The following is a 22,078-nucleotide window of genomic DNA, read 5'->3' on the forward strand; positions in this document are numbered from 1 at the left end:
CAGCATCACAATAATTTTCCTGTAATGTGATGTCACGGTGGTTAGAGTTTACACTGACATGACTGTTTACAGTCAAATCTTACTTTAATATTCATACAGAGCTATGTTCAGATGGATTATACTTATGCTGTAGTTTCAGAGAGGAGCAGACCAGTAACATCACACTTAAAGAATATTTTGACAAAAGAACACTTGGTTCCTATTTGCATATTACTGCAAAATGATCTGAATATTTTGGGATTAATTTCAAAATGTTGAATGCTGATTTGGCTCTTTTTTGTCCCATAAACCTTTGTTACATTACCAACATGACCTTGGCAGTGAGGAAACTAACAAAAAAAAAACTTCCCTGTCGGTAGTAATCTGAAATCAAATTTTCTGGCAATCCCAAAGTGTGAAGTGATGTCCTGGAAAGTGAACTAAGAGAGGTGCAGTGGGACAATGTTTTGAATGACAATGATTCCAGTGCATGTTGTAATGTGTTTATGAATATGGTTGGTGCAATTGTGGGCAAGTTAATCAAAATACGCAAGTGCTCAAATAAAAAACAATCTCTACCATGGGTAAACATGTCATTTTGAAAACGAACACTGACATGGCCCTGTATAAGGGAATAAGGAATCGGGTTACTAAAGTTTTAAGAAATGCAAAAGCAGACTATTACATCTCAGCAAGTGCAGATGTGAGAGGAAACGGCTCTATCTGGAAGCAAAACAATTATCTGATTAGCGAGAGACCACTGATGATGTCACTATTCGCAGTAGCTCCAGGGAACCGGCCGGCCTGATTGGCCCTGGATTGGGCCCCTTTGGGTGACCTTTCTAACAGTGCGGGCGTGCGTCGGGCCCGGCCCCACGGGGAGCTTGTGTGCGTGCGTCGGGCCCGGCCCCACGGGGAGCTTGTGTGAGTGCGTCGGGCCCGGCCCCACGGGGAGCTTGTGTGCGTGCGTCGGGCCCGGCCTCACGGGGAGCTTGTGTGCGTGCGTCGGGCCCGGTGTGCGTCGGGCCCGGCCCCACGGGGAGCTTGTGTGCGTGCGTCGGGCCCGGCCCCACGGGGAGCTTGTGTGAGTGCGTCGGGCCCGGCCCCACAGGGAGCTTGTGTGCGTGCGTCGGGCCCGGCCCCACGAGGAGCTTGTGTGCGTGCGTCGGGCCCGGCCCCACGGGGAGCTTGTGTGCGTGCGTCGGGCCCTGCCCCATGGGGAGCTTGTGGCGGCTTTGCCCCCTCAGTTGTATTTTCTGCCCCTCCAGTTGAATTCCTCTTCTACTTCTCGTGGCACAGCATTGCTGTCTTTCAAAGGCTAGAGGGCTCATTTTTAAAGCTAGAGTGAAGATCCTGGGCTCATATGAAACTAGAAAAGCTACCATTGCTACCAGCTATATCATATCAGGCTAGGGTCAGGAAGGGGGTGCAATAACGCTCCGAAGTTAGGCAAATCTTTGGCGAGGGATTTTTTTGGCATGGCCATTTTCAAATTGCCCTCACAATTTTTAACTGCCCCCTCAGTCACTTCATCCTGGAGCCGTGTGTGTGTGTGTGTGTGTGTGTGTGTGTGTGTGTGTGTGTGTGTGTGATATCCATCTTTGTTTTTTATTTTATTGTTGCTTTTAATGTTTGCTTTTAATAACATCTAGGGACAAACATCGCAAATTAGCTTAGGCTATAAATGTTATGATATAGCCTATTTTGTGTGTATATGTATGTATATGTCCCTACTCAAACATTAAATTAAATGAAAAATTATATTCAAAACAAAGCAAATAGTTGATTGAAAATTATTTTTAAGCGGTGCAGCCGCTTCTATAAGTGACTTTGTGTGTAGTCACCTAAGGTGTAGTAAATAGTCACCTAAGGTGTCACCCAAGAAGGGCCCCAGAGTGTGCCTATTTACATGCATTTTCCCACCTTAAAATCTGCCAGTGTGCCTAAATATTTGTATAACATGCACCAGTGCAACTTGGGATTTGTAGCGTCTTTCTGTCTCCCTCTCTCTCTCTCGCTCTCCCTTGCCACAGCGTGCCCTGCTGTCAATCTCTCCCCCCTCGTCAGGCACACAGAAATACAAAAATAAAACGTTTTCAATTGCTTCTGAGTGCAGACATGTGCAGAATCGTTTTACTTTGAAAATCCGACTGGAAGTCGTATCGTTCTTGTCGCAAGTGCAGAGACAAGTTCACAAGTTCCCGATGCACTCTGATGCATTCAGGCGATAGCGTAGGGTGGCAATGTGCCAAAAAGCGCTTGCCAAACAGCCTCAAAATAGTAGTCGCCCACCCTCTGCCTCTGCCACCTCACAATTTGCCGCCGCACCAACCCCTTTTACCTAATTGGCATGAACACAAACACACACCTACACACACTTGACCTCCATGCTAAATTTCAGCCAACTAGGGTGAAAACTGTGCCCACTAAATGTAGGGGTGGGAATCACTAGATGCACCACAATATGATATTATCACGATACGATAGTATTGCTATTGAGTATTGCAATATGTGATTTATTACCTTCTTTAACTGCAAATTATGTCCCCAAAGGAAATAAACTTAAAAAAAAAACATGTTTTATCTAATGAGGCTTTGGGCAGGTTGCGGGTTACACATGTGCATCATTCAAGACACACAGTGTATATTTCCCTTGTATGAACACTTTAATATAAAACCTTACATATAAAAACATTGTTACTCACCCAGGGAGCCCTGGGCTGTCTGCAACAAGACAAGACTGTCCCATCATCGAGGAGTGATAGGAGAAATATGATGTTGGAAATAGAAGCTACATTTTCAGTGTTTTTGTGTTATCTCATATTTAAGCCTTGACTTTGATCCAGAATGCAGAGATGTTATGTCAAATATACTTTTCAGCCCAAGCATCATTACAGTTGCACCCCTCCGCGCTCTCCTTTTATCTCCTCCACCTATTCTGAAGGAACTCTCAAGCAACGTTTCTCAAGCTTGCAGCAACTCGCACATCTAGTTTGGTCAGCGGGCCGTCACCCTTTGATTACCTTGTGTGTGCGCAGTCCACACAGACAGACCATGACAATTGTGCACAAATACTATCTCTCTCTCTCTCCCCTTCTCCCTCCCTCTCTCTCCCTTTCCCTTCTCCCTGCCGCTTCCTCGCGGCCCGGGAGCAAATGCTTTGCGGACCAGCACCGGTCCGGGGCCAGGCGGTTGGGAACCACTGGACTAACGGACCAACAGAGTGACTTATAGAGCTGCTGGTCGCAACTAAAAACTGCAAAAAAGTGATGTAACTACATGTACTTGAAATAGACTACAGTATGGAAATGAATCAATGTAGTCTATCAACAAGCTCCTGGAAAATGTAGCCAGACTAGCCTACTATGGGCCCTTCAATTAAGGCCGTGTGTAAGTCCATCTGAATGCCCCCCTCACGTTGTATTGTGTTTCAGTTTGGTATTGTGGCTCCATCAGAGAAAAGCTTTCAGAGCAAAGAGCTGAGTCAGCAGATCCACTCAGAGCCTTCTTGCATCGATCTGGTGAGGGGGGGGGGGGGGGGGGTGGGGGGCCATAATGTATTGCCAATGGGAATCTGCCTCAGAGCAATACGTACACTACACAAAATACACAACGCAATACACAATAACAGCAAACAAATAAGGAGCATGGCCATTGGCCAACACAGCAGGCAATGTGGGTCACATGATCAGCTGATGGGCTGAGAACACGCCCCCTGTGAAGGCAGCTTCATAATGACTTCCTGTTTACACTGCTGTGGGAGGCATGTCTCTGTGCAGTGAACAGAGGGTTTGTTGTTTAAAGCTTCACTCTGTTCTGTCTGCTCTGACTGCTGAGAGAGGGGCCAGCAGAAAAACCTATTTTAGCCCCCGAAAAGACAACATTATCCAGCTGCGGCCACGGCCAGTAGAGCACGCCCTCTACAGAGCACGCACCCTACAGAGCACAGCACGCACCCTACAGAGCACAGCACGCACCCTACAGAGCACAGCATGCACCCTACAGAGCACAGCATGCACCCTACAGAGCACAGCATGCACCCTACAGTGCACACCCCTACAGAGCACACCCACTATCAACTAGTTTCTAGTCCTCTAGTATTTATCAAACAAATTAGCCTACTTGCATATTTTGCATATTTTTTATCAGCATTCCCACACCTTATTAAACATCAATTTTCAGGACCAATGGACATTGATAATATAATTGTGTCTGTGTGTCTGTGTATTTAAGCAACTAGGCATTTTGTGCACTCGATTCCTAGGCTCACCCGTCCTGCAGCTCTCTGAGCTGGCCCTGCAGCTCATATACGCAGCTCGCCCACTGCGCAGCCTCACCCGCAGCTCGGCTGCTGCCTGGCCTTGACCTGAGGGTCAAAATGATCATTTTTGGAGGGAAATTATCATACGCGAGCAGCAGCTTCTTCTTCTTATGGCTTACCTTGCGTCTTCCACCACTTATATAGCCTCAGCCAGGAAGGATTTGACATCATTGATGCCATCACAATTGCTCGAGTAACATCACTGATGACATCACAATCCACATCACAAACCACAATTATGACATGACTGATGATGCCCATGGTGAACGGCATGGTGGCATGGTGGCTCAGTGGTTAACACTGTTGCCTCACAGCAAGAAGGTCCCGGGTTCGAACCCCGGTCCGTCCCAGGTCCGTTCTGTGTGGAGTTTGCATGTTCTCCCCGTGTCCGTGTGGGTTTTCTCCGGGTGCTCCGGTTTCCTCCCACCATCAAAGAAAGACATGTATGTTAGGGTTAATACTCCTGTCAGTGCCCCTTACCAAGGTCCTGGCAAAAGAACTGGAGTTGGTCCCCGGGCGCTGCACAGTGGCTGCCCACTGCTCCTAGTTCTAGGAAGGTTCCTAGTAGAGGATGGGTCAAATGCAGAGGATGAATTTCCCCAAGGGGATAAATAAAGGATAACTTAACTTAACTTAACTTAAGCCTTTTAGGCAATTTTAATTGTGATGATGATGGTGATGATTTAAATCTCATCATTTTTAAAATCACAACACAACATTCAACTTTCCATTTTAAATTATATTAGGTGCTTTTTTTTTTTTTTTTTTTTTTTTTACTTTTAAAGTACATTTTACACCAGTAAGTACTTCCACTGAGGTAAAGGAACAGGAAAATAATACTACTTCCAGCACTCTATGTACCACAGAACTAAAATTACTTTCTCCTAGGGGACATGAATCCATGATTGGCTGCAAAGACGTGAGAAGACATAACATGACTGATGACATCACCCAATGATGTTAAAGCGTGTGTGTGTGTGTGTGTGTGTGTGTAGATGTTTGGAGGCATTTCAGGTCAGATCCAGGCATCCCGGCAGCGTGCGGGGGGACTGGGCTCTCAGGGTCAACAGGCCGTGAGGTTCTTGAACCAGGACTACCAGAGCCTTTGGCAGGCCTGCCTGCAGAGCGGAGCACTGTTCACAGATGACACGTTCCCCGCAGAACCCTCCAGCCTGGGTTTCAAGGAGCTGGCCCCAACCTCAGCCAAGACCCAGGGCGTGAGCTGGCTCAGACCCACTGTGAGAACACACTTCCGTGTTTGACACAAGCCGGTCGCCCCACTTCCGGTCCTATAGTCATGCTGGTTATATCGTAGCTTAAACATTTTTACTTTTTTTTTTTCTATTTTAGTCCAATTTGGTTAATTACGTTATGCCATGGGCTCAAAAAATCTTGATGATCGTCAATGTAACTTCAATGAAAATCTCAGAAATTAGACTTAACCTCATGGCATAATGCAATTAACACAAATCAACACACAAATTTGAATAAAATACACACAAAAATAACGTAATTTAGTAAAAAATTTTAATTACTGGAACTCTTCATCCCCCTAGAGTCCTTCAAAGCGCACATCGAGAGCACCAAGCGTGAGGAGTGCGCATGTTTTAGTTAATGCACTTAAGTACAGTACAGTACTTAATCTTGTCTTGTCTGTCTGCAACTTTGTTTTTCCTGTATGTGTTTTGTTGTACCAGGGCGCCCTTGTAAATGAGAGCCCGCTCTCAAGAGCCCTCCCTGTATAAATAAAGGTAAAATAAAATAAAACTTTTTTTTTAAAGCTATATCACCAGTGTTACTAAAAAAAGGGCAAAAAATGTGTTTTTTTTTTAAGCTGAAGAGCGAGTCAGTGAGTCAGTGTTTCTGATTGGTCGTGCTGTGTGTTCTACAGGAGTTGATGGAGAACCCCCAGTTCATCGTGGGTGGAGCCACGAGGACGGACATCTGCCAAGGAGCGCTGGGTGAGTCACTGTGAGGTTCTCCACACCCAGGAACCACTCTGTGAAGTTCTCTACCCGGGAACCTCTCTCAGGTTCTCCACCCGGGAACCTTTCTGTGAAGTTCTCCACCCGGGAACCTCTCTCAGGTTCTCCACCCGGGAACCTCTCTGTGAGGTTCTCCACCCATAACCTCTCTGAGGTTCTACGCCCAGGAACCACTCTGTGAGGGTTCTCCACCCAGGAACCACTCTGTGAGGTTCTCCGCAATCAAATCATCCACACGCTATTTCCCGCCTCTCTACGCTGTTTCGTTCGGAATATGTCATCACAGACCCAGAGATCTTATTTCAGCTTGTCTTTAAAGAGGTTTAACTCAGTCAGGTCTCGCTACAGAGCGCCGGGCGGATGGACCTCTGTCTCAGGCTAATGGCAGGAAGCAGCTAATGACCAGATCTACACGGCTTTACTGGAACACAGTCAACTGATGAGAGGAAAAACACTTCCACTCACTCTGCAGTCACTTAGCTCCAGCTCTTAGAGGCTTTCAGCACAGTCAGCACTAAGAGGTCAGAGGCAGAGGTGCACTGGGGACTCGAGACACATGACGTGCAGTCGAGTCACAGTTTTAATGCTTGAGACTTGACTTGAAACATGGAGACTTGAGACTTGACTTGATCCGTGAAGACTTGAGACTTGACTTGATACGTGAAGACTTCAGACTTGACTTGATACGTGAAGACTTCAGACTTGACTTGATACGTGAAGACTTGAGACTTGACTTGATACGTGGAGACTTGACTTGATACGTGAAGACTTGAGACTTGACTTGATACGTGAAGACTTGAGACTTGACTTGATACGTGAAGACTTGAGACTTGACTTGATACGTGAAGACTTGAGACTTGACTTGATACGTGAAGACTTGAGACTTTACTTGATACGTGAAGACTTCAGACTTGACTTGATACGTGAAGACTTCAGACTTGACTTGATACGTGAAGACTTGAGACTTGACTTGATACGTGAAGACTTCAGACTTGACTTGATACATGAATACTTCAGACTTGACTTGACTTGATACGTGAAGACTTGAACTTGACTTGATACGTGGAGACTTGACTTGATACGTGAAGACTTGAGACTTGACTTGATACGTGAAGACTTGAGACTTGACTTGATACGTGAAGACTTGAGACTTGACACGTGAGGACTTGAGACTTGACTTGATACGTGAAGACTTGAGATTTTACTTGATACATGAAGACTTGAGACTTGACTTGATATGTGAAGACTTGAGACTTGACTTGATATGTGAAGACTTGAGACTTGACTTGATACGTGAAGACTTCAGACTTGACTTGATACGTGAAGACTTCAGACTTGACATGATATGTGAAGACTTCAGACTTGACTTGACTCTGACTTGTACTTTGATGTATTGAAAAGGTTTCTAAAGTCTCTGTCACAAGAAATGAAGAACCCAAGACCAGACACGGACACAAGTTTGCGATGCAAAAACTGAGATTGGCTTTTAATAAGGTTTTCAAAAGCCAGAATATGGCACGAAGCCAAAAAGGTAAAGTCAGTGTGTGTGCGTAAAGACGTTTAGGCTAGAGCACAGGTCTCCTGGGGCACAGGTGGGCAGCAGACAGATGGAACAACAGGCAAACTCCAGGGGGAGAGAGAGAGAGAGAGATCAGCGTTCAGTCGAAAACAGGAATCCCAAAACAACAAAAAACCTTACTGACCTATACATTAGTGGCGAGATGGCCATACACTAACACACAATAACCGAGCAGAGAACTGTAGTCACAGCACAGCATATATAGCCACCTGATTGTGGGCGGTTCTGTCTGATGATCATGAGCCACACCTGGCCTCCCAGAAACCCAGCCTAATCACACCACAACACACACACACACACACACACACACGGGCAAAAAAGGGGACAGAGTTAGTCAAAGCTCATGGCTGCTAAGTCTTGATTTGAGATCTTGTGTTTGTGTAAAAGACTTGAAATTAGGGTTGTCATGCACGCCTTGGCATAGCCGTTGTAATCTGACTGTATGGTTGTAATATTAAGTGCTGACTCCGCCTGCGTGGGCCAGATTCGACATAGCCTACACTATTGGAAATTACAAGCAAAGCCTCTCCTGCTGCTCTGTCTCATGGAGGAGAGGAGACACTGCACTCGCTGTTCTTCAGACAGGCAGAGAGGAGAGAGAAAAGCCAGCAGCACCCATACCAATTTATACGCACAATCCGTTGTGATTCAACACATTAACATTGCTTCCCATGGTCAGAAAGAGTAGCCAAATTTAGTTGCTAGTCGCTTTTGAGAAATAAAGTCGCCAAGGGGGTCTGAAAAGTAGTAAATATATTGACAAAGTCGCAAATTTGGCAACACTGCATGTACGCTGAGCGTGAGCAGAGGACTGGAGACAGAGGGCCCTATCTTGGTACAGGCGATATCCCCTATTTGTGCTTGCGCACCTGTTTGCGTGCCTTAATGATAGCAGACCGCCTTGCGCAAGTGTCGAGGTGTTGTGCCGAGTTTTGCACCCCCGCCCGGCAGCAGCTAAACGCATCCCCACCTCACAGGAGCATATTGTAATGATGTATACAGAAATGTAATTGTTTAAAAGTGATATAATTGTCTGGGTAGACATGACCTCCCTGTTTTTTAAGTTAAAACAGCCCCGAAATATGGTGGGGATGCAATTCTTGGAAACGTTCACGGCACCTGCCGCAGGCGCAAATTAGGGCCGTGGCAAATCATCTGCTCCTCCAAAATGCCAGCGCAAACCGGATTTGGGCGGTCTTAAAGGACGGCTTTACCGTGGGGAATATGAATATATATTAAATCTCACGCCCCTAAGGTTTTCGAATCCGTAGAAATTTTTGAAATTGGAGGTTTACAGCCAGAGATATCAAGCATCGCTCACATTATTTCCATGTCGCTCTGACGCAAAACGAAAACGCGTCAGAGCGACAAGTCCAGCCTTGCAGAAGTCGAGGACCTATGAACTACAATTGTTGTGAGCCATGGTCCCGCCTCTAGAGGTCCTCCACGCCCCTTCAGAGGTCTTGAACAAAACCAAAAGGCAGCCATCTTTTTCCACCACCTAGCCTGCTGTAGCTAGGTTAGCTTTCCATAGCTCCTTGCAAAGAGACGATTTTCTCGGGAACAGAAGCACGGACAGACACGTGACTGGCGGCATTGGAAAGCTCGTCAAATTTTACATCTAGTAGTAGGTGCGTTGAAGTAACGAAATCAACGCTGAGCAATGTACCCGTTTTTACACATTTTTACATAAAATAGTTACAACATCAGATGCGCGTAACTCCTACGAAAATGCCTTAAAATGCATGACATTTTTTTTATGAAGACATCTCCCGACATATATACTTCGGTTTAAATTTGGTGCAATTTGGAGGCAATTTTATTTTCGATTTTTTCTTCTTCTCTATATGTTTTATTGTCGAAGCCTTCTTCTTCTTCTTCTTTGAGTTTTATGGCGGTTGGCAAACATATATGTGCATTACCGCCACCTACTGGAGTTTGATATCAGCCAAATGCCTGAGGGGTGGGCATGGAAACGAAGGCCACGCGAGCCCAGTGCATTGTGAGAAATGTAGGATTTCGAGTCCCCGCACCCGCACCCCCCCCCCCCCACCTCCCCCCCCCACACACAGAGTGGATTTCTGTTGATATCTCAGGCTGTAAACAACCAATTTCAAAAATTTCAACGGATTTGAAAACCTTAGGGGCGTGAGATTTAATATATATTCATATTCCCCACGGAAAAGCCGTCCTTTAAGCACCAGAATTATTCACAGGTGTGGCGTTATATCAAACAAACCAATCAGATTCCCATCTCGCAATCGCTGTGTGTGCGTGAGGCATGCAATATGCTTTAATAGAGAGCCGCAGGGATGATGTATTTTTGTAGTCAGAACGCGGAAGTCCCGGACTTCCTGGTTCTTCACTGTTTCTGTCTATGGGATTTTTGAATGGGTTTTTGCCACAATGCTTCAAATACGGTCTCTGGGCAACGCAAGATTAATCAAACGCGAACCAGAGTTCAGTCGGATAATCTTCACACATGAGGACCACTTTCATGAGTTTTGTAGCGTAAATGCGGGCCCTAGAAGTAAAAAGCTCGAGCTAAGCTAATCCAGAACTACACACTGTCGCATAGGCTTATACGTCACGTCAGCACTCAATCTGGACTGTTGTTGATGTGTGCACTGATTACCCCGGGCTGAACGGGGCTGAACCAGGTGAGGGAAAGAGAATTTCCGTGTTCGTCCTTTGAAGTGGTGACGTTATTGACGTATATATCCCCATCGACTCAACAGTGTAGTCTCATTTAGCCGTTTGCTAGCTAGCCGCCCTTTTAACGGCACGTAAAAGCTTCAAAACTCATAAAAGTGGTCCTCGTGTGTGAAGATGATATTACTAAACACTGGTTCGCATTTGATTAAACCAGCGTTGCCCAGAGAGATTATTAGAAGCATCTCGCCAAAAACCCATTCAAAACTCCCATAGGCGAAAACAGTGAAGAACCAGGAATGCTAGCATCGATGATTTCCGGACTCGTTCCTGCGGCTCTCTATTCTCTCCATGCATAATAGAGTGGACTTACTCGTGCCGAGGACAGAGATGGAGAGAGCTTATTGACAGATCGTCTGTGGTGCCAACGACCCTCCGGGTTATGGGATAGGTGAATAGCCTATGTCCAATGTGATAAAAGTTTCTCAGTGAGTTATAGTTGATTGCCTCACTGGATTATCTGCTAATACCCAATTTTAGCAGCAAAATTTGATGTCCTGGCGTGGCAAGGCTGTGCGTAATGACATATCCAAAAGGAATTTTACTCTGCGCTGCGCTCCGCAGGGCAGCACGGAGATTATGGTGCGCCCAAGCGCAGCGGGGTATTTAGTAGGGATGGCATGATATCAGTTTTTCATGACCGATACCGATGCCGATATTACAACCTTGAGTATCTGCCGATACCGATATCAACCGATCCGATACAAATATTCTACTAAAGCTAAAATAAATATACAGCTCACAACATGACTCAGGTATACTGGTGCTTCTTTTTATTGAAGCTTTTTCACAGTCAAACAGAACTTTCAGCAGCATTTTTGATTGGTCAGCAGCATCATTTCAAACATGCGAATGACAACGTGCAACTTTGTGCAAAAGTTTAAATCTGAGTATAACTAAAAAAACACTGTAAAAAAATACTGGATGAATCTCAATATACTCACTGACATAGCAAGAACTTAAATATAACTTAACATAGAAATAAAAGCATCTCCAGTATAAAATCTTAAACTGTACAGTGGAACACAGTGGTAGCACAAAACAAGTTGCAATGTAGACCATAACTTAACTCTAATAACTTAACACATTGAGTGCCAGCGACGCCAAATGGCGTCAGGAGAAATTTACCGTAGGCTGCCAGTGACGCCAAATGGCGTCAATAACTCCAAATTCGTTTTTTGACGGGGGGATGTCGATCTAAGCCTCTTACATCGCCTCTTACAATATGGGAGCTATTGAATGTGTCTAACCTATTTTACAGAACCCTTAGGTGGCGACAGTGCTCTCCAGATTACAGAAATGTCAGGAATACAGCCTGAAAAAGCCGTGATCAAAGCGAAACCGCTCATGCTGCAGCCCAGAGCCATGTAGATTGCTCTGGCTGCTGCTTGACGGTGCCTGCCAACAGCAATCAATCCGTGCACACAACTGCTCCTCTGCCTCTGTCTGTCTGTCTGCATATAGTTTCTCCACACGATTACCCACCAGAAAGGCAGCACCCGACCCCGAAGGGCCAAACCTTTACCTGCAGTCCCGTTTGGCATTTCCTTGTCGAGCTGTCGCAGCGCTGTCGCGCTGTGAGCCGCTGTGAGCCGCACCGCCCGCAAAAACGGAGGCTCCGAAAATAGACTGGGTGGGTGTGGGGAGGAGTTTGCAGCTCAGGGGGGGAGAGGGGGGTGGGGCACGCAGGCTCCACAGAACTACACCAGGTCACTACATCAGAAAATATTAGCTAGAGTCAGTGAATGTGCTTGAAATGCTGCATTTCACAAAAGGCGGAATAACTCAGCTTCTAGATAGAAATGCATGTTTTTGCTGTTTTTGACCTATCTTCTCCGGCTGATAACTAAAGAACGGAAAATGGTATCAATAAACTTTTTTTTGCTGATGATACAATAGAGTCTCCTTGTTCTTTTTGCGTGTTCGGTGTTTACATAGTAATATCACACAATATTCTGTGGGCCTCGAGAAATCACTGAAAACGCTCTGAAACTCTGGCACTGGGAGCGTCCGTTCTCCAAAAGTGGCTGGCACTCAATGAGTTAACATGAAAATAAAAGCATCTCCATACAGTAACATGTACAGTGGAACACAGTATGGTAGATATATGGCAGGTGGTGGATATCTAATTTGGAACTAAACTCTTCTTCTAGCTAGTTTACTTCAGTTCAAGCTTCTCCACAAATAAAACACAATGACATGTATTCTTCATTCAATATAAAATAAAGTTTGGAATGGATATAATTCCACTACAGTATGAAAATTGCAATGTAAACTAAAATATTTGGTTCAAGTGTACCCTTAAGTTGAGAAGGCATAGCAGCAGCTACCTGACCTAAAAAAAAATACTGGCTTGTAAAAAAAAATACTGGCTTGTTGTTTTTTGTTCACTTTAACATGAGAGGCAGATTCTTCTTGAGAAAGATGAGCATTTCAGCCTTCTCAGCTTTCAGTCTGTTCCTCCTTTCATCAATAACGATGGAGGCTGAGCTGAAGAGCCTCTCGCTCTCCACGCTTGTTGAAGGTGCACAGAGAAATTTCATTGCAGTGGCTGCCAGGGAAGGCAGTCTAGGTTGGTTGGTTTTCCAGTAGAGCAGTGGATTGTCCTTACTCTTAAGAATTGGCTCGCTGAGGTAGGTCTGCACATGGATGTATGAGGTGGGTGTTGCAGGACCAGCAGGTTCTGTGCTTTCCCCTTCCTCCAATATTTCATCAAACATGCTTTCAATGCTGCTCTTGTTGGGAGCCTCCACCCGTGTAGTCTTTCTTGCTGGCTGGGAGGCTGCTGAATCAGATGAGGTCCCCTCTACTGGCTGGGAGGCTGCTGCATCAGATGAGGTCCCCTCTACTGGCTGGGAGGCTGCTGCTGCATCAGATGAGGTCCCCTCTACTGGCTGGGAAGCTGCTGAATAAGATGAGGTCCCCTCTACTGGCTGAGTGGCTTCTTCTGATGTGGTCCCCCTCTTCAACACTTCTTCCATCTTCCTCACCTCTGCCATTAAGGCATCCTTTGCAAGTCTTTGTCCTTCTGCATTTGTGAAGAACCTGGAACGACAAAATACACACATACACATACTATCATTAGATGTGAATTTCTCTCTCTCTCTCTCTCACACACACACACACACACACACACACACACACACACACACACACACACACAGGTGTGGGATTTGTGTGTATTTCTCTCTATCCCCATCTCTCCATCTCTTTCTCAAATACATACAAGATAATCATTATTAAATAGTTATATACCCCACACCCCATCTCTCACACACAAGACAATATATCTCTCTCTCTCACACACACACACACACACACACACACACACACACACACACACACACACACACACACACACACACAAGATAATCAGATTATAAACAGATATCAACTAAAGCCTCTCTCTCACTCACACACACACACACACACACACACACACACACACACACACACAGAGAGAGAAACATATTCAATAAAATTAACAGAGAGACACAACATACCTGTCTTTGTATCGTGGATCCAGTTGTGTTGCAACTGAGTATAGTGGCTCAGATTCCAGATCTCTGAAGTGTCTGTTCACAGCATCAAGCAGGGTGGCTTATATCTTCTTAATCCCCTCGTCGGCACTGTTTTCTCGAGTAAGAAGGCGTTTGAGGACAGCAACCATGGGGATGACATCAGATGCACAGGCCGATGCAGAGCTCACCTGCTTTGTCAGCTCTTCAAAGGGGGCTAGAGCTGCGACAGTCTTTTCCAGTACACCCCACTGGCTTGCAGTCAACACGGCTGGCATTTCATACTCCGCTGAGTATGCGCAAAGCACACGTTTCTGTTCAATGAGGCTCTCGATCATATAATATGTGCTGTTCCACCTCGTTCGTACATCTTGTTGCAGACGCTTCGGCTTCTTTGACATATCGACTTGAATGTCCTCCAAGCGTGAATACGCAAGTGGCGAGTGCTTGAAGTGTCCCACAATTTTTCTGCCTATGGCAACAGCATCAGTTACACTACGCTGTGAAAGCAGTCCCTCATTCACAATAAGTTGCAGCGTATGCGCCAAGCATCCCAAACTGGCAACGCCCATCGTATCCATTGCTTTTTTGACGTTACTGGCATTGTCCCTTAAAATGACATGGACTTTGCTCTTGACAATATTCCATGCCTGCAACATCTCTTCTGTTGCTGCAGCGATGGAATCTCCTGTGTGTGTGAGCCACGAAACTCCTTGGCATGCAGCACTGCTCTTTGCAAAGTAAAACTTGAGTCTATCCACTGTGCTGTCAGACTTAGTAATGACATTGGACACACGTCTGAGCTCCAGATGTCAGTTGTCAAACTAATTGAGGAAACATCTTCCAAGCATTTCGAAATTAATCCACGCACTTCCTCGTACTTTTTTGGGATAGCCGTATCAGAAATGAAATGCCGGTTCGGCATGGCGTAACGAGGCTCCAGTTGTTCAACTAAGCGTTGGAAACCCACATTTACAACAACAGAAAGCGGCTGGTCATCCAGCACAATGAACTCGGTGATTTTATCCGTTATCATCTTTGCCTTGCTGCTGTTTGGAGCAAGTTTGTCACGCTTCTGAAGTGATTCCAGCAATGTTTGTTGTTGCGGCTCACGCTTCCTCTTGGCACTCGTTGTCGCCACAAACTCAGCATACTCCTTTCCGTGGTGTTTCTGCAAATGTTTGATCAAGTTTGTGGTGTTAAAAGATGTAGAGCTGCTGCCACCCCTCGAAATACTCGCTTTGCACAAACTGCAATCGGCTGTTTTGCTCTTTTCTTCTTTCAGCGTAAAATATGTCCACACGGCCGACATGACACCAGCAGCACAGCACACTACAGCTCAGTCACGTGACATGCTGCTCAGCAACAGTGCCGTCTCTCTTTACGGCACGTCGTGCAACGTTTAGAGAGGCATTTCCCTGATTGTTTGAGATAATTTGAGCGCATGGATCGGATCGGACATTATTATTTTTTCATGACCGATATCCGATCCGGCTATTTTGGCCGTATCGGTACCGATACCGATACTGAATATCGGATCGGACCATCCCTAGTATTTAGCATGTAAAAGGTGCTTTTAAAAGCTCTTAGCGCAAAGTAATTGCGCGCTGCTGACGATAGGATAATGCCATCTATCCCCACATTTTTGTGCTGAAACGCCTGGTTTGGCATGTGGCACGCCTATGCCCAGTACAATTATAACAGGCATGCGCTTGTGCACACCCCCAATTTGCATTGTGCGCGGCGTTAAACGAGCGCAAACGCTAAATGCTAAATTACCGCTTTTGCGAAAATAGGGCCCAGAGTGTCAGTGAAAGAGGAGAGAGAGGGGAGGGGTGCCTTGGCACGCCCACAGGGAGTTGAAACAGACAGACAGAGCAAGCTGCAGCACACAGACTCCGGTGGAGAAACAGCCGGTGGCACACGGATGCAACGCAACTCATGTCATTTTTCAAAGTACCGGTGCGAAATGAACGTGATATAGTACCGTTTTTAACAGCAGGGTATCGCGGTACTATTGTAGTACTGGTATACTGTGCAACCCTACTTGAAAGTGATGAGATTTGCTCCAGCAGATGACTGTTTTTTGAAGTTGAGTTTATTGAAGGTGAAACTGATTATAGAAATCAAACTCGTGGTGTCTATGTAGGCTAGTGTAGAGGTAAAAGCACTCTCCTACCACCGTGGATACCCAGGTTCAATTTGCGGCAGCAGTACTATCGGCTTCGTCAGACGTTCCTACAGACACAATTGGTCGTGTCTGCGGGTGGGACGCCGGCGGGGTGTGTCCTTGTCGCTGCACTACTGCCTCCTCTGGTCGGTTGGGGGCGCCTGTTCAGGGGGAGGGGAACTGGGGGGAATAGCGTTACTCCCTCATGCGCTACATCCTGCCAGTGAAACGCCTTGCTGTCAGGTGAAAAGAAGTGACTGCACATGTATCACAGGAAGCATGTGTTTTTCTACAACTCTCCCCAGATCGACACAGGGTGGAGGAATGACCGAGCACGGGGAACTGGACAAGTACAAATAGGAGAGAAAATGGGAGACAAGAAAAACCTTGATTTAAAAAATATATGCTCTTTACGTTTTTATCCTATCAAAACCATATTGCATTAAATATATTCAAATGATAATGGACTTGACTACATTTAGACTTAAGATTGACATTAATGACAGCTGTCTCCTGTCTGTCTGTCTGCCTGCCTGTCTGTCCGTCTGTCAGGTGATTGCTGGCTCCTGGCAGCCATTGCCTCCCTGACTCTGAATGAGAGGCTCCTGCACAGAGTGGTGCCGCATGGTCAGAGCTTCCAGGACGATTATGCCGGTATCTTCCACTTCCAGGTGAGAGCCTCATCACTCCTCATGTCCCCCCGGCTGATCCAATCTAGCATGGACCATGATGATGATGTCACCCCCCTCTGGCACCCATCTTGGAGGTCCTCTGCGTTTCCGTTGTCTCAAAAGAAATGAACAGTTAATTTCTGTCCTTTTCTGACTGAACTGATCATTTCATCACTGATCTGTTTAATTTAGCATTGAGATAACGTCAGCTTGTCAGCATCTGGTCAGCTAACCATCACTGTCTTCTTAGTGGACTAGCCAACATCTAGTAGCAGCTAACGTTAGCATTTTCACATTAATATCAGCATGTTTGCTGGCTAGTTAGATACGGCAGACATTGAAAAGTGTGAATGCTTTGTGTAAAGGATGATCCAGATCTCCAGTGTTGTTGTAGCCTACATCTGCGGTTCCCAATGTGGGGTCCGGGAACCAGCAGGGTTTCAGGGGGTCCCCAGTAGCAAACTGATGAATTGTTAAACTTCAACATTATTTAATTTATAAGAAGTGAGCACAGTTAGAGAATGTAGAAGAAGGCCTCTGTTCTCTTTATCTACAATACAGACAGTCATGGAGTTCTGGACTTAATCAAATACCAATAACAATATTCTCAGAGTCTAAGGTCGTGTTCACACAGTCCGGTTCCTTGGTTTGGCCCAGATGCAAAAATTATATTGTTTCGTTTTTCAGCTGGTTCAGTTTGCATTCACACAGCCCAAAATAAAATGGTCCAGATAGGGCTCCACCCCTCCCAGATTGGCGAGGAAACTCCGGTTGTCACCAGGGATGGAAAATGTGAATTTCCAGAGATTTTTTTGAGATCTGAAATTATAATGATTTTATTATAGCCTAGTTCAGTGGTTCTCAACCTGTGCTATTGGTACCACTGGTGGTACGTGGGGCTTCCTCCCTCTCATACATTCATATGGTGGTAATTTCTAAGGTGGTACTTGAGAACAACTGGCCTAGTTAATTATCAATAGCCTACATATTATTATATCATACATACACATGTAGGCTAATTATTATTGTGTGCATTGTATAATTGTGACAGTGTGTGTGTGTGTGTGTGTGTGTGTGTGTGTGTGTGTGTGTGAGGGGGGCAGTATAAACCCGAATGTATAGGCTATGTGAACAGAGCTCCTTCACCCCTCCCCCCCTCTCTCTCTCCCTCTCCATGTGTAATTATGAACAGCTGCTGCAAACGAAGTATGGAGATTGAGCTAGGTAACTAGAGAGGTGGAGACGTGAGAGAGACAGAAAATATCAAATTCCACGTCGGGCTGCTCTGTGGCATTATTGTGGCAATAAGCTGTAACATCAGTTGGTCCTGATGGTAATTTGTAAAAAAAAAAAAAAAATGCAAAAAAATGCAACTTCCGTGGTTTTCCACCTGTGAGGTGCGCCTCCCCTGGGGGGCGCGAGAGAGCTTCAAGGGAGGTGCGACATCAGTGAAAAAAATCAGAGAAGAAAAGAGAGGAAAAGAACTCGGGTAGCAGACTTCAGCCGTGGGGCAAAATGTCAATGAAATGTTTTATTTAGTACCTACAGTGAGAGAGGAGACAGCATCTTGTGTGAGCAGAAAACAGAGGAAGTATGACCCTGATTATAGCGTTTGGATTTGGTACATCGTTTGGTCCCGAGGCCTGCCACAGTGTGTGCTCTGCAAAAACGACAGTAATTGCTAATGATAAATGTCATTCCAATGTACACTCCAGCGACATTGACATGAAAAGCAACACTATGGTGCGCAGTGATATTGCAGAGAGTGCACATAAAGATTTGCGTACAATGGCTTAGACAGTGATATGAAAAGCAGTGCATGGTGCAGTGATGATTTCGTTTGGTGAGAAAGTCAGAAAAAATTGCACAGATTGGCCTTACAATGAATGTTTTTGTTGAATTGAGGTTATTTGAAGGCAGGGCTATTATTGTGTCCATTTTCAATTTAGCTATTGACTGCAGCATTGCATTATTTCATAAAGATGTTTAAAACAGAAACAAGAAGGATAAAGATGTTTTGAAATCTTAAAAAATAAAGATAAAGAGCTTTACAACATTTTTGTAACTCATTTTTATGCCTGAGTGGAACATGTAATAGTAGTAACAATAGCAAATAATAGTAATAATTGGGGGTCGGGGGGGGGGATGGGGAGGCGCAGCTGTCTACATGTTCTCTGAGGGGAGGCTCACTCTCCAACACTTTGAAAACCCCTGGCCTATAGCTTACATGAAGACTCTACAGGATTAGGCATATGAATGCCTGTCAAGAATAAAATAATAATAAATAATGAAGATGCTGCAATCAGACAAATTTATCACAGAAGAAGGCTGATGAGACCACGATGTGTTGCATTACCAGTGAGTTAAATTTGGTCCAGGGATCCAGTCCAAACCGCTGAGTGCTGATGATTGCAATCATGCAAAAACAATTATAATAATCTGCCAGAATAATCCACGCAGTTTCACCACTCACCAAAATGGGATGTGAAGAATGAAGATGTTGTTTTTAATCAATAAAATGCTCATCCTCAGTCCATTATGCACAGAGCAGCCAGCTGCCAGGAGCTCCTGTCGTATCTTATTATCAAAAACTTCGATGTGCAGAGGAGAAAGTAGAATGAAAAAACAGGAGTCAAAGCCAGCAGTAAGGTCTCACAATAGGATTTATTGTTTGAACCAGCACGCTGAAAAGTAGGACCGGATTTGGGCCAGCAGGTCCACAAATCGAGAATAGCATCTGGCGTTCACTTCCTCTACCGCTCCTTTTAACCCGTCTTGGTCACACTAAGCCCTGCCTTCCTTCTGACCTCACGTCCTATTCTCCTCCACCAATCAGATGACTCCGTTCAGCTGTGGGTGTTCCCAAGCAAATGAAGAAACGAGATCGATAATCAGTTAGTCTTCTCTTCTCTCCCAGATGCCCAAATCCTTTGTTAACCTTTCTCTGGAGAAACTAACCCCCTCTTCTCTGGCCCCTTCTCTCAGCTTGAGGGCACAATATCTGCCCCTACAGGTTCTTTTAATAACTGTCCTCCAGGGTGAAGCTCCTAGTCTCTTTACAAATGCTTATGAGCCTTCGCCCAAAAGATTCAGCACCTGGCCTCTTCAAACAGCAATCCTCAGGTTTAACCCTGATCAAACAGATGCTTAACTGTCACCTGGTCTTTATCTATTTTCTAAATCTGAACCAAAAAAACTAAAAGTGCACATGGGTGTTGCCTCCTGCTGCTTACCTGTGTTTTCTGGCTGTCTCCACTCAAATACCTCACCTGTCCACATTCCTTCAGCCTGTCTGAAAATTGCCACCCTGCTACCAATCAAATTCATTCTATGACCTCACTCAGTCTACTAACCTTGGGCCCCCTTAAACTAATGCCTATTCACCTATATTTCACTCATATTAATATAAGCATAACAATTCCATAATTCATATACTGCAATACAGTTTCAGATCCTTTAATCAAAGAGAAATGCGCAAGGCGGCTACAGTTGGGTCGGATCACATTCACACCACAAACGAACCGCGCCAGAGTTTATTTGGGACCAGACCGAGACCACCTCTGTGAAAGGTTTTGGTGCAGTTGTTTTGGTCCACCAGAGTTTGAGTCCAACGTTCACACCAACCCATACCGACCGCACCAAAGGGGAAAGTTCGGTTCAACCGGATTAAACAAGGCTGGTGTGAACGTGACGTTAGTCTCTTTACATGAGGGTCTGTGGTTGTAAATTAGGATGCTTGACATGAAAAGGGTAGAGAGTCACCGCCCTGGCTGGTAAAGCTTCTCTCTCTCCCTCTCTCTCTCTCTTCAGTTCTGGCAGTTCGGGGAGTGGGTGGACGTCGTCATAGATGACCGTCTGCCGGTGAAAGATGGAGAACTGCTGTTCGTCCACTCAGCGGAGGGGAATGAGTTCTGGAGCGCTCTGCTGGAGAAGGCCTATGCCAAGTAAGATGCCATGTTGGCCTCTGACCCCTCCCTGCCACATCTACTATTAACTTTGAACATATAACATGTGGTGTTCCACAGTGTTCGTTTATGGGGCCATTGCTGTTTCTTTATACAGTACATGAATGATATCACTTACATGTAAATTGCTATTGTATTAATGGTATCCAGTAGAAATCTAGTACAAATAGAACAGCAGCTTAGTCAACAATGACAGTCTGTTAGTGAGTGGTTGGTCATTACACTAGGGCAGGGATACTCTATGGAAGCCCATAGCTGACTCAATTCAAATGATAATTTAAACTTGAAAATGGTAATGTAATTCCTCAATAACATTATCATTTTCAACACGTGTGTGTTATTTCAGTAAAAATTAAAAAAAATGGAATAATCCAATTTTCATTTTCATTTTCATATACTTGTAAGGGCTTTCTATGACTATATAAGAATTAAAATGACAAGCTGTTTGACATTTAATTTTCAAAGTCCATAGCCCGCTCTACAATGGACTATATTAAAATGGTAATTTAAATTTGGTAATGAAAATGCAATCCGAAAAATGCAGCCTAATTTTCCATCTCTGCAAGCATTATTTAAGTCACAATTCAAATTAAAATGCATTTTTGTAGAAAATGTCAAATGATAATTGAAATGGTATTTGACATTTCATTTTAATTTAGTCATACTGCTTTTCAATGGACTATATCAAACTTGTAATTTAAATGTGGAAATGTAAATGCAATCCAAAAAATCCAGCCTAATTTTCCATCCCTGCAAGCATTTTTTAAGTCACAATTCAAATGAAAATGCATTTGTATTTGACATTACATGTTTGACATTCGACATTACATTATCAAAGACTGAACATGCTTTGCAATGTACTCTATTCAAATGAAAAACAGCAAAACAGCGCCTCCCGTGTATTGCATGTTCACTTTGTGCGCTATCACTGACAAAACTCAATTGGAAATGGCAATCTGTCAGGCCGCTCGTCAAGGCGGGCCTTCACTTAGGAGGATGTCACTCACTGGAGCCAAAAGTTTTTTTGACACAAAAAAAAACTTTTTTTTTTTTGGGCTCCAAATAGACTACTTGCACAACTCCACTACTTCCTGAAATGAGTAGGGCACCTTGGTTTCCTGTCCTACACTATTGGATGAACTGATTAATGTCAGGTGTGTGCCTGATCACTGTTGTTG

The 22,078-nt window shown here is 44.8% G+C and overlaps 1 protein-coding gene across 1 annotated transcript in view; it reads left to right on the forward strand.

Annotated features, from left to right (window-relative positions):
- Nucleotides 1-5,295: 5,295 nt before the first annotated feature.
- Nucleotides 5,296-22,078, forward strand: part of LOC310775932 (calpain-1 catalytic subunit-like) — a gene marked incomplete at both ends in the record, with an annotated part of 117,902 nt that continues 101,119 nt past the window's right edge. The window contains 4 exons of the mRNA XM_083636054.1: nucleotides 5,296-5,538; nucleotides 6,192-6,261; nucleotides 16,817-16,935; nucleotides 20,746-20,879. Coding sequence (XP_083492180.1) covers nucleotides 5,296-5,538; nucleotides 6,192-6,261; nucleotides 16,817-16,935; nucleotides 20,746-20,879 — 566 coding nt within the window. The remainder of the gene's footprint in view (nucleotides 5,539-6,191; nucleotides 6,262-16,816; nucleotides 16,936-20,745; nucleotides 20,880-22,078) is intronic.

The sequence above is a fragment of the Poromitra crassiceps genome (assembly GCF_964638095.1).
Source record: "Poromitra crassiceps genome assembly, chromosome: 4".
Classification (NCBI taxonomy): Eukaryota; Metazoa; Chordata; class Actinopteri; order Beryciformes; family Melamphaidae; genus Poromitra; species Poromitra crassiceps.